Genomic DNA, 14856 nt, shown 5'->3' with positions numbered 1-14856 from the left:
CCACGCATCAGTCTGTTATAAACAGAATAAACTACAAGCACCGCCTGCCGACAACAAAAGCTTTATTGTCCACTTAGCACTTCTGAAAGAAGTTGGTCAACTTTGGCTGAACTGAATATGTAACAGCTTTTGACACTAATCGTGCCTCCATTAGCACAAGGCGATTTACTTCGTCAGGTGCAGCATTTTGCTCGAAAAACGATTTCAAGCCTTCGATGTGCTGCTGTGCTTCGGAGGTGGTAACCTTTCGAGGGACAGTGCCACCTTCGTCCTCTTCATCTTCCTGCTCTTCTATGGCAGGCACTTTCCTGACTTGGGCAACAATCTCGTCGTCCGTCAACTGTTCCGTGCTGACTAATTCAGCATCCACGTCCGCATACTCCGTAAAGTCTTGCGTGCCGAATGCTTCTTGCACAGCTGCCCATAGCACTGGATCTGGCTGGTCTGGATCCTCTGCCAGAGGTGCTGGTGGCTCATTGTTGCTCAAAACAAATCCAGCTTTATGAAAACAATTCTTTATAATATTTGCATCGAGTTGCTCCCACAAAGCTGAAATTATTTGTACAGCAAATTTTAAGTCTATCACAGACTCCCTCTTCTGCTGCATGTCATAGAGCAGGCGCTCTGCAAGGCGAGTGCGGTATCTGGCCTTCAGAGAGTGAACAACACCCTGGTCTATTGGCTGCGCTCTGGATGTTGTGCCAGGAGGAAAGTACAGCACTTTGGTGGCCTGCAGCTCTGGTACTTGCATATGGCTCGAGCAGTTGTCCAGGAACAGTACCACATTCCTCTTCTCTTTCCTCATCTTGCTGTCAAAGTTCAGCAGCCATTTGTTGAAGATGTCCTTTGTCATCCAGGCACTTTTATTTGACTCCCAGTCTACAGGAACATGCACTTTGCGCAAGCACAAAGGCCTTTTAGATTTTCCTGTGACAAGGAGCTTTACTTTTTCGCTCCCATCCATATTGCAGCACAGAAGAATGCTCACACGTTCTTTGGATTGTTTCCCTCCGTGACATGAATCTGCAGAGAAAGCAAGCGTCTTTCCCGGTCTCAGCTTATAGAAAAGTCCGCTTTCGTCAGCGTTGAAAATGTCCCGCGGAGCGTAGCCCGCAAGCAGACCCGGCAGCGAATGGTCTTTCCAGCCCGCCACCACACTGTCGTCGACGCTGTCCGACTCTCCAGAAATGCACTTAAAGGCGATTCCGTGCCGCGATTTGAAACGGTTTAGCCACCCTTCACTGCATTTGAAGTCGTTGTGGTCTAAAACGAAGGCAAGTTGTTCCGCCCGTTTCCGTAGCAGAAAACCATTCACGGGTATGTTTCGAGAACGGGCGTCACGGAGCCATACCAGCAGCGACTCTTCGACGTCCGGATACGAAGCCTCGCGGAATCGAAACCTCTTAGGTTGCAGGTCGCCGGTCACCTGCTTTGTCAGGATCGCATCTTTGTTCTTGATGATCATGTGGACGGTCTGTTTCGATAGGCCAAAAGCCTCTGCGACGTCCGACTGCTTCTTCCCCTTTTCGACTTGCTCAATAATTTTCAGCTTTTCCTTCAGGGATATTTGCTTCCGTTTCTTTGACTGCGAAGCCTGAGAAGGCCCTGCAGTCACTGAATCTTCCGCATCCATCCTGTCCACACACTAACTACCACGCACGCGGGCAGGTCAGGCGAAACGTGAAAAGAAGCCGCTGCAAGCACAAGGGCAGGTCAGGCTGAACAAGCCGCTGCGTGAATACGAAACGTGCGCTAACAGTAACTTCCGGAAACAGCGAAAAAAAAAAAGCCGCTGCGTGAATACGAAACGTGCGCTAACAATAACTTCCGGAAACAGCGAAAAAAAAAAAAGCCGCTGCGTGAATACGAAACGTGCGCTAACAGTAACTTCCGGAAACAGCGAAAAAAAAAGCCGCTGCGTGAATACGAAACGTGCGCTAACAATAACTTCCGGAAACAGCGAAAAAAAAAAAAAAAAAGCCACTGCGTGAATACGAAACGTGCGCAATCAGGGCCATCTTCCGCACAGCAGCGTGCAGCAGCCTGTAACTTCCGAGGCGTGCGTCCGAAATCCAGCCGCGCGGCGCACTGTCTTTAGCAGTTTGCTTATCTCTGTCTGTTCGGCTTACTGTTTACCGAGTAGTTATTTCGGAAGTCAGAGCACGCGAGTGTGGCAGATACGCTGTTTTATCGCTTTCAATCTCCTTCCAGCTGTTGGCCTTCTGAGGCGCATGCCGCGATGTCAGCCGACCGCGGACCAGCAGATAAAAATGCGATAAGAATCGTGAACAGCGTGACGCCTACGCGCTCCGCTGCTCAAATTTCCTTTCATCGCTCTTGCTTGCCTAGGTCGTCGTCCATCATTGCATCATGGACGATTCTAGCATTTTTTCGTTACCACCCGGTCCCAAACGCGACGAACGAAAATTCGAGCAGCGCGTATATGCTGCACAGCTTGAATTTTTTTCACCGCCTCTGTACGTCGAAAAAGTGCTTTAAGAAAAGTTTACTGTACTGCTCCAGTGGTCCATAAAAGAAAGGTGAGTGAGCACTGGATCACGAAAAAGTAGTGACCGAGGTGCGTGCAGCAGGCAATTTTTGCTTGGCCAGTCTGGCTGAAAGCGGAGCAGAAGGTGTTGGTTTATGTTTAAAGTCAGTCTCTGTTTTCTTTTTTTTTTTTTTTCGGCGAGTCGCGGCTGCGAGCTGAGCATTGACAGTTTACGTTCGGAGTTTGTTGGTACGCAGCAGCTGTAGACGGCGATAGCAAAATGGCACCCGCCATCATTGCTTTTGCCGGCCGCGGTCCGAGGACCGTTTGAAAATAAGCCCCATTTACTGCCAAAAAGTCCGCTGTAATGAAGTGCGAATTCAAATTATCTCCAAATTCTGGTCCGTTCTATCCGAGTGTCCGTTGTAGCCGAATCCGCAGTAAGCGAAGTTCAGTCAATAGAAGAAAGAGGAAAACCGACCAAACTTCGCAAATCGGTATGTTATATCCGAATATCCGTTGTAGCCGGATCTGTTGTAACGAGATTATACTGTATAACTGAAATACACATTTGAAGTATTGACCATCTGCTGCCATCAACCCTTGTAACACGCCTGTGTAAACGCTGTATGAAGCATTAGTTTCTGAATGCTTTCTTAGCAGATACCTTGTGCAGGAAAAGTGAGGCGTTCCTTACATAGAAATGTTTGGGTGATGGCTGGGACTTTCACGTATGGAAAAAGCAAGAGTTTGAACTATCCAGAGACAACAAAAGTTGACTACTCTAGGTCAATGAAATATGTTTCCTTACGTTAGGTGAGGCAGGTTATATTGGTGACAGTTACAAATGGGCAATTAGTGAATAGCTGCAAACACAACCGTAAAAAAAAGTAGGGGGGGGGGGGGGGAATCTCATGGAACTCTTTCAGTAAAAATCTGTTTTTTCTTGAGTAGGTCTCGTAAATGACTTATCTACTAAGGTTCTGTTCGTATGTTTGCACTGAAGTGCCCTCATGCCTAGTGGTCCTGTTGTCATTGTGTAAGGATGTCACATAACTTGTTGAGCTCTTTCATAGTTTCGGATAAGAGTGTAGATGTGATGTGATATGCATGAGTGTATGCTGATATGCTCTTGCACAGCTTAAGTAGTGGTGCCAGTCATTGTTACACTGCCAAGCAGTATGGACACTTTGCTGTTTGTACACTGCTTACCCCTCCTTGCCAGTTTGCTTTCACTCTTGGCGTCTAATTTTTACCTGCAATTGTAAAGCCCATAACTTAAGCATGGGCTTGTCAGTCTCATTAGTAATACCTCTGCCAAACTAAAACAAAGTGAGCCCGCCGCGGTGGCTCAGTGGTTATGGCGCTTGGAGCTGACCCGAAAGACGCGGGTTCGATCCCGGCCGCGGCGATCAGATTTCAATGGAGGCGAAACTCTAGAGGCCCAAGTACTGTGCGATGTCAGTGCACATGAAAAATCCCCAGGTGGTCGAAATTTCTAGAGCCCTTCACTACGGCATCCCTCATTGCCTGAGTCGCTTTGGGACGTTAAACCCCCATAAACCATAAAACAAAGTGAAGGTGTCTGCAGGTGCAAAGTGGGCTGCTGGGCAAGCAAGATCTGTGTAGTCCCTCTCACATTGCTTTGAACTGTCACTATGATTGGTGTCGGGGCATTGCAAGTCACACCGAGTATGATGCAGGGATCACATAGAATTTGGAGAAGGATTTTGTCACCTCTAGCTTGACTGTTTGCATGTTTGCACTGCAGCTCTCCAGGGAAAGCAGTATGGCAGGGACTTCGTCCACGAATTCCATGAATCGGTGCTGCAACACAGCCAGCAGCAGCAACAGCACGAGCAGCTGCACCAGCTCAGTGAGTGGCTCTTTCCATCTGTTGGCTCCTCATCACCCCTGTTATTTTGACAGTTTCAACTGTCTTTGAGGTTGTTTCTTACAAGAATTGATTGTAACACTTCCACCTTTTTCTTTTTTGCTGTTTTGTCTTTTGCTGGGGAGCAGAAAAACGCCGTCAGCGGCCGAGTTACTCCATATTTCACACGAAAGCACCTTTGGTGGCTGCGCCAAACCCAGTCCAAGAGCCTGTGTTAGCAGAACCTGGAGAGGAAGGTGGAGAGGGCTCTGCTGGGCCAGTGTCAGCCCCTTTTCATTGGCCTGGTGTTGAAGCTATAATGGAAGCTTACTCACGTTACAACCAGGGTGAGTGCACTCTTTTGACCATGCCCAGCTTTGGTGCCATGTTTTATTGTTTGGTTAGCTTTCTACAAATTTTTCCTTACAGCCTGACTTGTTTGTATTTAAAATACAGTCAAACCCAGATATATCAAACTCGGATAGATCGAATTATCCTTTATATTAAGTAATTTCTGAGCATCGTGAAGCTACAATGTGAATGTATGGGAAAATGTACGGCTACATAGTACAAAAATTACCACTCACATACGATAGATCGAACTGCAGGCAACACCGGTTGACTCAGGAAGCTGGCTTTCCCTCAGCAGATTTCCAGAGGTTAGCTTTCTCACATGGACCTGTGGGTGCCACAGTGCTACATAGTGCGTGCAGACCAATGATGACGCAGATTTTCCATGACTAGGCGGCAGATGCGTAGCCAGCCAGTTTTCAGCACATTACACCAGTGCACTGGTTGTGCCTACGTTTTCACACAGTTCACGTGTAGGGTGCATTTTGCTGCCATTGGCAACTTTGCATGGTTTTCTTTGTCTCTGTGAGCATGCGTGATGGCAGCCACGAAATGACAAAACCTCTTCATGAGGCTGGAAATCAGCAAATTGTTGAACGAGGTGAGGAGATATCTAAAGTTGCTGCAGCGTACAAGATTCCGAGAAGCACACTGATTACCATTTTGAAGATAAAGACTGACGTTTGGACTAAAACGGAGAAGAAACCCGTTGCTTGTGGCACCAGATTTATGCACAGATACGTATGATGTTGAGGTAGCTATGTACAAATGGTTCCTCGACGTTCAATGCGAAACATTCTGGTTCCCGGCCCCATGATTGAGCAGAAAGCAAAGAACTTTGCTTTTGTTCACAAGAGACCCGACTTCTGCAGTGGCTTCGGTTGGTTGTAGCGCTTTAAAGAATGCCACGAAATTGTCGGCAAGGCAGTCACTGGTGAGAGCCATAGACATCGACACTGTGAATAGGTGGATTCAAGAACCCTGAGGCGACGTCACTACAAGTTACCAGCCCCATGCTATTTTCAACGCAGATGAAACTGTGTTATCTTCGAATATCCTTCCAGAAGCAACAGAAGAAAATTCGTGCTTTTGTTCTTCAGTGCACAAATGAAAAATATATTTTAAAAGGCAGATGCTGATAGAATGCATGTCTTAATACTTTTTGTCTGAGTTGATCGTAGAATCTCGGTGATACGAACTCGGCTGATACGAATTTTGGTGTGATACGAATTCATAAAATTCCCCGGCCGAATTGCATTGCGTTCAATGGGCAAAAAATCGGATGTTCCGAACACTTTTTCTCTTCGCGACGGGTGATACGAACTTCGGTGTCATGACCGTCGAGGCCCGCGCACACGCACAGCGAGAAAAGCGTGCGCAGCAGAGCAACACGGATCAAGCACACACGCGCGAAAGAAAAAAAAAAACAAACAAAACAGCGGGGTGGGGGAACCGGCTCGGGAACCCGCGGCAGCAGAGAAGTTGGCGAAGGAGCGTTTCCCTTCTCCTTCAGTCTCCCTCTCCCCCCTCTCCGCCACTTTTTTTTTTATTTCGTTGTTGCTCCCTATTGGCCAAGCAGCCCGGCGGCGTTGTGCGCACGGCCCGGATGCGGCCCTCTCCACATTTCTCCGTCGCCCCACTCTTGCGCTTTCCGGAGTCGAGTCTCTGCTGCAGCGGCCAGCGTGCGTTTCGTTTACTCGTTTGTTGAGGCAGACAACGTGTTGACAGCGTGTCGTTTTGTGATCATCGATCTCGGCAACGTGAAAGGATACTGCAATGTCACGGAAGCGGAAGGCGCTGACCTTTAAGGACAAATTGGAAATTTTAAATAAGGTGGACAAAGAGCCCAAGAAAAGGCGCACTGACATGGCCAAGGAACTAGGCCTGCCGCTGTCAACGTTGTCCACGATCGTTGGTCAGCGCGACCAAATAATGCAAAATGTGCAGCGCTTCGCGATAAATTCCAAAGAAGCGAAAACTGCCCACCATGTGAAGTTGGAAGAGGTTCTTCTAACGTGGTTCAGAGAGGTCACGGCGGCCGGCGTCAACATCGACGGAAAAGTGCTTCGCGAGAAGGCAGCGGACATCGCACTCAAGCTGGGCATTGATAACTTTCAGGCATCTGGTGCCTGAACCAGGCATCTGGTGGGTGGATTCACCGGTTCAAGGTACGGCATAACCTTTCGTACAAGACCGTATGTGGCGAAGGAAAGAAAGTCGACGCCTCCGCTGTGGAAGACTGGATGACAACCACGCTGCCGTCTTACATAGCAGGATATGAGGCACGTGATGTTTTTAATGTAGACGAAGCAGGGCTGTTCTACAATCTCCAGCCCGAAAAAAGTTTGTGCTTTAAAGGCGATGCCTGCCAGGGCGGACAAAAAAGCAAACAGCGTGTAACAGTTTTATTCTGTTGCAACGCCGACGGATCAGATAAGATGCCGCTGACCGTCATTGGCAAGTACCAAAAGCCTCGATGCTTTAAGGCAGCCGGTCGATTGCCCTGCGTCTACAAGGCTAACAAAAAGGCGTGGATGACGTCTTCTCTGTTTACAGAATTTGTCACCTACCTTGACCGCAAAATTTCTTGCCAAAACAGAAAAATTGTCTTGTTGCTGGACCAGTGTACCGCCCATCCGAAACAAATGACGTTACAGAGTGTTAAGGTGGTGTTCCTGCCCCCGAACGCAACCAGTCATTTACAACCATTGGATGCGGGAATTATCAGAAATGTCAAACACCATTTCAAGGGTTTGTTGGTGTGCCGCCTCCTCGCGAAGATTGAACGGAAAGACGCTAATCTCCAGATTAGTCTTCTGGATGCCATGCACTTTGTCGCAATGGCCTGGGATAGGGTCACTCCTGCGACTGTCGCCAATTGTTTCGCGAAGTGTGGGATTTTTAAATCCGCCGTGGCTGCCGCCTCGCAAGTGCCAGACCCGATTCCGACCGCTGTCTGGGACCAACTTGGCGTCGACTGTTGCGTCGACGATTTTGTCACCGCGGACGACGGTCTCGCCACCTGTGGTCTCCGCACAGTGGAAGACATCGCGGAGGAAGCGTCATCACAGCCTGACATCCCAAGCAGTGACGAAGACGACGACGACTAAAGCAGTGATGACCCACCGCCGACGCCATCAGAAACGATGCACGCCCTCGATATTCTGCGGCGCGCCGTGAACTCCAAGTCTGTGCGGGAGAACACAGCAGCCCAGTTTTTCAGCTTTCAAAGCTCTCTGCTGTCAGATCTCGCGGAAAAGAAGGTGCAGAAGGACATACGCGACTTCTTTCAACGGAAATAAATGTTTCGTGCGTTTTGGAAGGTTCGAAAACGGATTTTGCTCGTTTTTTGGTGATACGAAATTTCGGGTGATACGAAAATTTTCGCCGCCCCTTGAATTTCGTATCACCAAGATTCTACTGTATGTTGATAGCCTTATCACTCTTCTCCATCACCGAAAAGCTCTTTTGAAGGAAATGTGTTTGTTTTTGGTTGGATTTTCTTGCAAGATTGGAACAGCTAAATATTAATTCATGGAACAACTGTCCATTGCATTTGTTAAGGCTTAGTCTCCTGCTCCAAAAGTCCTTCTGAGTAAACAAATAGAAAAAATTCATCTGATAGGCTACATTGTTCTTTGTCTTGCCTTCATCCAGAATGTAGTTCATTATTTATTGACCACACTGCATTCTTTATCTTTTTCCTTATTTGTGACAACCTTTTCTGGGTTATCCATAAAGTTTGGGGTGCTGCTGCATAATCATTGCTGTGCCTAACTCATGATTGTAAACAGACCTAATTCTCCGCTGAATATCTAATTGTTGTGCATGACAACACTTGTTCATTTCTGCCTGCTGTGGTCACAGGGAGGAATAAGCTCTAGGGCATGGCATGAGAACTAGTGGTTTTGGAGGCATCCACCCACTTTTAGTGTGCTCTGTCGTAGCACTGATTCCCTCCCACAATGATCACTCACTGACCACCCTTCATTATCATGTTCGAGCTTGGTGTGTTTCATCTAAAGTAAGTGTTGGCAAAGCGAAATAAATGTGTCCGGGGTCCCTGATGCAGAACGCCACATGGAGCGGGTACTGCTGACAGAGCGGGAGCGGCAGTTACGCACTGAGCAGCAGCAGCTCCAAGAGCAAGCCCAGCGGCTGCGCGTTCAGATGGCCGTAAGTCTGTTATCTGTTTCCATGGCTTCTGCAGGCACCTCCCTGCAAGCGTCCTTATATACAGGGTGTTTCACCTAAGTCTTTACACAATTTTTAAAAATAGGCTTTTAGAGTTAGAAGAGCAATTTTTTTTCGCCATAGCATTGTCAGTGCTGTAGTGCATCAGAATACAGCTAAGACATGCTAACTAGTGGGCTGGTTAACTAATATTGAATAATTAACTTTTTAACCATTGCTGTTAGGCTCCATAATTATTGAGAGGCGGGTATCCCACCGTAAGTAATATCTGTATCAGTTTTTAGAATTTCGAAAACGCTGTTACTCTCGGCGCTGTGGCCCAACAAATTTTGGCTACATCAAGCCAAAATGCATGTGCTTTCGAGAAGCTTGCAGGCAAAGCAACCTCTCCAGTGCACGTAACTCGTCGAAATGGCCAAAATTTATTAAGGAAAACTTGGGCTGCGGCTGCACCGACTGTTTCTGAGATGAAAACTGCATGGCTGTGACTATTTTTTGCAGTTCTGTCAAAAGCTTTGCTACTTTTCATATGAACGGTAAGGTTCACTATTGAATGTGATCTCTACATCATACACATTAACTGGTAGGGCAGGAGATAAGGCATTGGGAACCTACAGTGCAACTTGGTCATGAAGCTGACTCTTGAAATCCATTGGGGAGCACTTGGTACCTGAAACTTTTTGAATAATTGGTGTTCTAAGTTCTGAAGCAATGGATGCCTATTTCATTGCTTTTAAATTAAGCACATCTCAACAAAGCTTTTCAGATTCCCTATGTGCTGCTGTATGTCACTGAAAAGCTAGCCGACACCTTGCAAAACCTGTCTGTACACTGTATTGTACATGCAAAAGAGAACCGGGTTGGGCTTTAGTAGGTAGGTGCATGTACTTCACAGTGCCACGTCATGTGCTCATCGTCAGATGAAAAAAGCTGGGGCAAGTTGACTAGTTCTCAGGTTTACTAGGGAATCAGTGCTCCCTGCAAAAGAAGTTCGTTACAGGTGCTCTAGAACTGCTGGGTAGACCAAGAATGGGCTGCATCCTCTGAATTTCATCACAGTTGGGATAATAATTCCAAAAACCTGGTTTAAATTTCACTTAAGTGGGTAACGAGTGATGTCTACTTTGTGTGATCTACAAACTGAGCTTTGTGCATAGAACACATGTATAGTGCTTAAGCCTAAGCAGTGATGCATGTTGCTTAGATCAGGATGAAAGGTTTAAGAGCTGTACCCGTGTCACATGGGCAATCTCAGTGCCCAGTTAGTCAATATCCATCAAAATTTTTAGAGCCATCCAGATGTGCCTCTGCCACACGGCCAGTTTCAATAGTCATTGAGTAGTGAATGTGCTGTCGGACAGATGATATTGAGCAACATTTAGTAAAAAGATAAGAAGCAGTAATAAACCAAGAGCCACATACTGAAATAAGTCCTATCTTTAATTGAAAGTTTGTTCAGAAAAGCAGATACAATCTACAGACAGAAATGGCGAGGTGACAATAGGCAACAACACAGACATTGTTTTCAAAGTATTCTTTTTTCGCCGGTCAAGCTGCCACAAATCAGTGACTCTCTTTGTTGTGTTCACAGCTATCGTTGTTGCACTTGTGGTTATCTTCTTGGTCTCGTTTGTTGCAAAGGGCACCAAGAGTTGCAACCAAGAGAAACGGAGAGGCGCGGTGCACAACAAAAATGGCATCAGTAGCCTCAGTCTGTTTACAACTGACAGTCTGCAGAGCTGCCATTTTGTGTACTAAATAAAAATTTGTTTATAAACTGCTTAATGTAGTCTAAAGTTTTGTCGTTAATAAAAAAAATTTGCTTTTGCAGTATTTTTTCATATTTAATAAGTGCGCGGCTGTTCTCAAGGGCCCTAGAGATGCCAGTAATCATTTTCAAACTTCCATTAAGTCTATCCCCATCAATAGCCATTGAAAACCGTTGTGTGGCACCGGCCAGTTCCCATTGAGTCATTGACCACTAGCTCAAGGGGCATTGCCGTTGCCCATGTGACAGAGGTATTAAAAAGCACTGGCACTGGTGCACATTCAGCATTTATTTAGTGTGTTGCACAAGGATGCCTAATGTGCAGATTGTGCCACTGCTACACAGATGGTGCTTTCCATTGGTTTGCCAAAGCAGACCTCAACTTTCTGATTTTTAACGTATGTGCGGTACAGAAATCATAAATACGAAACTTTTATTTAATAATGCAGCGAATACTCACACTGACTGTTGCATCGCGAAGCCTATTATTTTTCTGGACTAACCATAAAAGTCTGTTTGCAGATAGTCTGTTATTCTCGAAGTGCTTAGCATGGTTGTTGGGTCTCGCTGCAGGAGCTGTATCAGAGCAAGAAGTCTTTGGACGAGGAGCGCCAAGAGCAGCAGGTGACCATCGACAATCTCAAGAAGTGCCTGAGGCTGGTCCGATAGTAGGCGCCCCCTGCCTTCTCCTCCTACCCTTTCCTGCCGCATGGAATGGGGACTCATTCCACCCCAAGATGGGGATTACCCGTGTTATATACATTTATGATTTACTACCACCCATGGCACAATATATATATATATATATACATATATATATATACAAGCATCATTTTAAACCCCAACTCTCTCTCTTTCACTCTCTCTCTCTTTCTCCTTCACTCTCCTTCTCACTCTGCTCTCGTCTTCATTGAAAAAAAAGTGAAAAGCAAGCGTTTTTTATTAAGCCGTTATTTATGAAATAAAAGATTGCAGCTGCGACCAGGCCTCATTGTATTTTTTATTTATCTTGTAAAAAATCACTGCGACTGCTATTTGGTGGCAGTGTAGGAAGTTGCATGTTATTTGTGATGCTGTGATCTATGGTCTCATTCAGCATATGACCAGCATGCTAAATCATACTAGTGGCCGCATTTTTTATATGCTCATCCTTATTGCTAGCAACTGCTGTTGCAATAACTGGGGCTCGGAAAGCTTCTTTGCTGTGTTTGGTACTCTAGACCATCATCAGTTAAAAGCACAGCACGACTGAGACAGGACAAAAGAAGTAGACAGGCACAGCACTGACCAGCGTTTCCAGTGTTTACAGACCAGCATTTCTCAAATAGGGTTCTGCAAAGCGTTTGCTCCTTGGGTGTTTTGGCATCCCAGCTCTGCCGATCAGAGTGGGCCACATATGTCGGGCACCATCCAGTCATGACAAAAGACCTGAACTCTCAGCACTGTTGGTACTGCATGCTCATCACCACAACACTTACTGCCTCTTTTCCATTTTCTTATTCATGTGCTATTCACCGCGCCACCGCCACGGAGATAGAAGCATTTAGGAGGCGAAACTCGCCTCTCTCCCGCGACCGCGGAGAGTCACAGGCGCTGTCTGCTTCCTTCGACCGCCGCCGGATGCCGCCCTCGTCAGGTTCCCGAGGACGACGCGCGCTCGCGCCGTCGCGCGCATTGCAGTGCTTCCGCGGGAGAGCATTTGCGCGACCAAAATTTTCTTCACAATAATGTCATGCTGCCCTGATTTATCGTGCGGTAAAACGTGGCTTCATAGTACGGGAGGCAATCTACATTCGAATTCTAACCGTTGATGTTTCCTGCGGCTTGGCGCTCTTCCGCCTATTGGTGGGCAGTGCCGCGCGCGATGGCTGCCCTTTTTTACTTGACGGTCGTGAAGAAAATTCGTTGGATACACATGAAGCATGCAAAGCATTTTAGCTTTGTGCGCTTACCTTCAGGGACCTGGGGACCAGAAGAGAGAGGCATGCAGCTAAGCTAAAAAGATGAAGAGGTGAATATGCTCCAGGCGCAAGCATCGGTCATAAGGCAACACGTACTTACATCATAGCCTGCTGATTCGCGTGTCCTCTTCAGTCGGAACAAATCAGTCAAATAAAATTCAGTGCCAGGTTGTTCTCTAAATTCATTGTAAGCTGCAAGTAATACATCATTGCACTTTATAACTTCTCATGGTTTCGTATGTTGCTTTCAATTCAGCCAGCGCCAAAGTGTGAAATCTACATATAAGATAGGACAAATGAACAGCAATATACGAAGGCATCGCATTTATTCACATTCCCTCCGAGGGGACGCACCACATGAAATGATTGTGGAAAGTGGTACACTATGTACAAATCTATTTACATATATACATTGAGGGCGTCAGTTAATACGGTGACAATCATTTCTATCAGTTATTTTTCTGCGCCACTTTCCACATGTCTTTCACAAGTAGTTAACACTGCAGTCTCGTGTCTGTGCTGCACTTTGATGGTTCGCAGACGCCTGGCATTGGGAGCTTCTTGAAGTCGTTGTGGGGCACAACTCGCACAAATGCTTGATACTCCACGGTCTCAATCCTTACAAAGCCTTGACATTTTCTTCTTTTCTTTTGTTGTTTTCTGAGTGTCCCGTGTTTCCCCAATGCAACGTTGCCTCATACGCATTGCGACGTAGTAGTGCAAAATCTTCGCGATAGCGTCATTTTTATGCTCATGGCAAGGGAACGTTACATTAAAGGTGTCCAGAACATGGTCGATGGTGCGCCAAAAGACATCGCAGTCATCCATATTCTTCGAAAAAAAGTCTTCTGCGCAGCGAAGCAGGTTATACAGTTTGGTGTTTGGGTGCAGGAGTCCACCCCTCGTTTTGCAGAGTGTCAAAGAGGCTTCTTTCATCGTTGGCACTGCAACTGAAAGAGACGCTCTACACTTTGAGCAGGGAAACATTTTTGTTAGTTTCCTAGTCAGGAACCCTGTCACATAATATAAAACTGCGTTCACGACTTCCGCATCGTTGTTGTCACTGCGCAGTACCTCATCGCACTCCCATTCTTCGGTTTTAATGATGCCGTCCAACTTCTCTTTTAGGTCATCAAGTGGTGATCGTTCCGAATCGCTTTTAAAAATTTCCCGGAAAGCAGAAAAATTCAATACCGGTCCTTCTTCTCGGGCTTCGCAGTTGCCGAACTTGGGTGGTTTCAGCAAGCTATACAGGCTTAGCATCCGGTACAGCTGCAAAAATGTAGGCATATCAGGATGGTCGTTCTCCCCTGCAGCTTGACGAGTTTTCCCGAAGAATCGTTCTAGTGGATCTTGGTTGAACTTTGCAGTGAGGACGTATCTGAACCTGCATTCAGTGAGCAAATATTGTGCGAGGTCTAACGTTGATAACAACGTAACCCGCAGGCCTTCAGCAGTTGACTGGGTGAGAAACATATCTTTTGTTATGAGTCCACTTCGGAGGTCACTTTCCCACGCGTTCAGCCATTGCAGGCTTTCCGTGATCAGAGAGAGGTCGCGACTTCCACTGCGCACTCCTTCACCTGGATGCCGCCTATTCATGGCATCGAACAAGTCGTTCATTCTCTGTGTGAAGGCAATCGTACCAGCAGCTTTATCAGCATTCAGCACTTTCATTTCGCTGTAATATTTTATTGCTGAGGCCATAGATCGGCTGAAGACGCGTTGCAAGTTTTACACGCATCAAATCCATGTGTGATGGGTATATATGATGGTTCGTTATTTTAGGGCACACCTTGAGACCACCAGCGTTCTTGCTGTCTTCCTTGTATACGGCCGTGTAATAAGTCCAGTACACCCACTCTCCATTGACTTTCAAGAGTCGCTGCTTCAGCAGCCTGTTTCTGACGCACTTGAAAAGGCGTGGTACGTCAGAAAATACGTAGACTTTCCTCTGATCATTTAAAGGATGCTCAAAGAAGTGCTTTGGAGCCTCAAGTTTTCCGTCTACGCCAAGCTTGGTCCACATTTTCCGATTGGTGCTCGCTCCGTCGCATACAATGCCATCGACAATGGCGCCAGCCTCTTCCAGCATTATAATGGCTTGGATGACCAACTGGGTCAGAACTGTGCCTTTTGTGGCTCCTTTCGAGGCAAACACGCCCACTGGCTGCGCATAGTTTTCCCCAAACGGACAAAACATGAAAACAAGCCCGTGATT

General features: G+C 46.7%; 1 protein-coding gene across 1 annotated transcript in view; it reads left to right on the top strand.

Annotated features, from left to right (window-relative positions):
* Nucleotides 1-11655, top strand: part of LOC149351524 (uncharacterized) — a 116853-nt gene extending 105198 nt beyond the window's left edge. The window contains exons 15-18 of the mRNA XM_089580889.1: nucleotides 4260-4364; nucleotides 4511-4708; nucleotides 8785-8888; nucleotides 11248-11655. Of these exons, the coding sequence (XP_089437015.1) occupies nucleotides 4260-4364; nucleotides 4511-4708; nucleotides 8785-8888; nucleotides 11248-11343 (503 nt within the window). The 3' untranslated portion in view covers nucleotides 11344-11655. The remainder of the gene's footprint in view (nucleotides 1-4259; nucleotides 4365-4510; nucleotides 4709-8784; nucleotides 8889-11247) is intronic.
* Nucleotides 11656-14856: the final 3201 nt, after the last annotated feature.

Source organism: Amblyomma mixtum, chromosome 3, assembly GCF_055824585.1.
Source record: "Amblyomma mixtum isolate Tamu chromosome 3, ASM5582458v1, whole genome shotgun sequence".
NCBI lineage: Eukaryota > Metazoa > Arthropoda > Arachnida > Ixodida > Ixodidae > Amblyomma > Amblyomma mixtum.
Note: the sequence above shows the minus strand (reverse complement) of the source record. Positions and strands in the feature narration are given on the sequence as shown.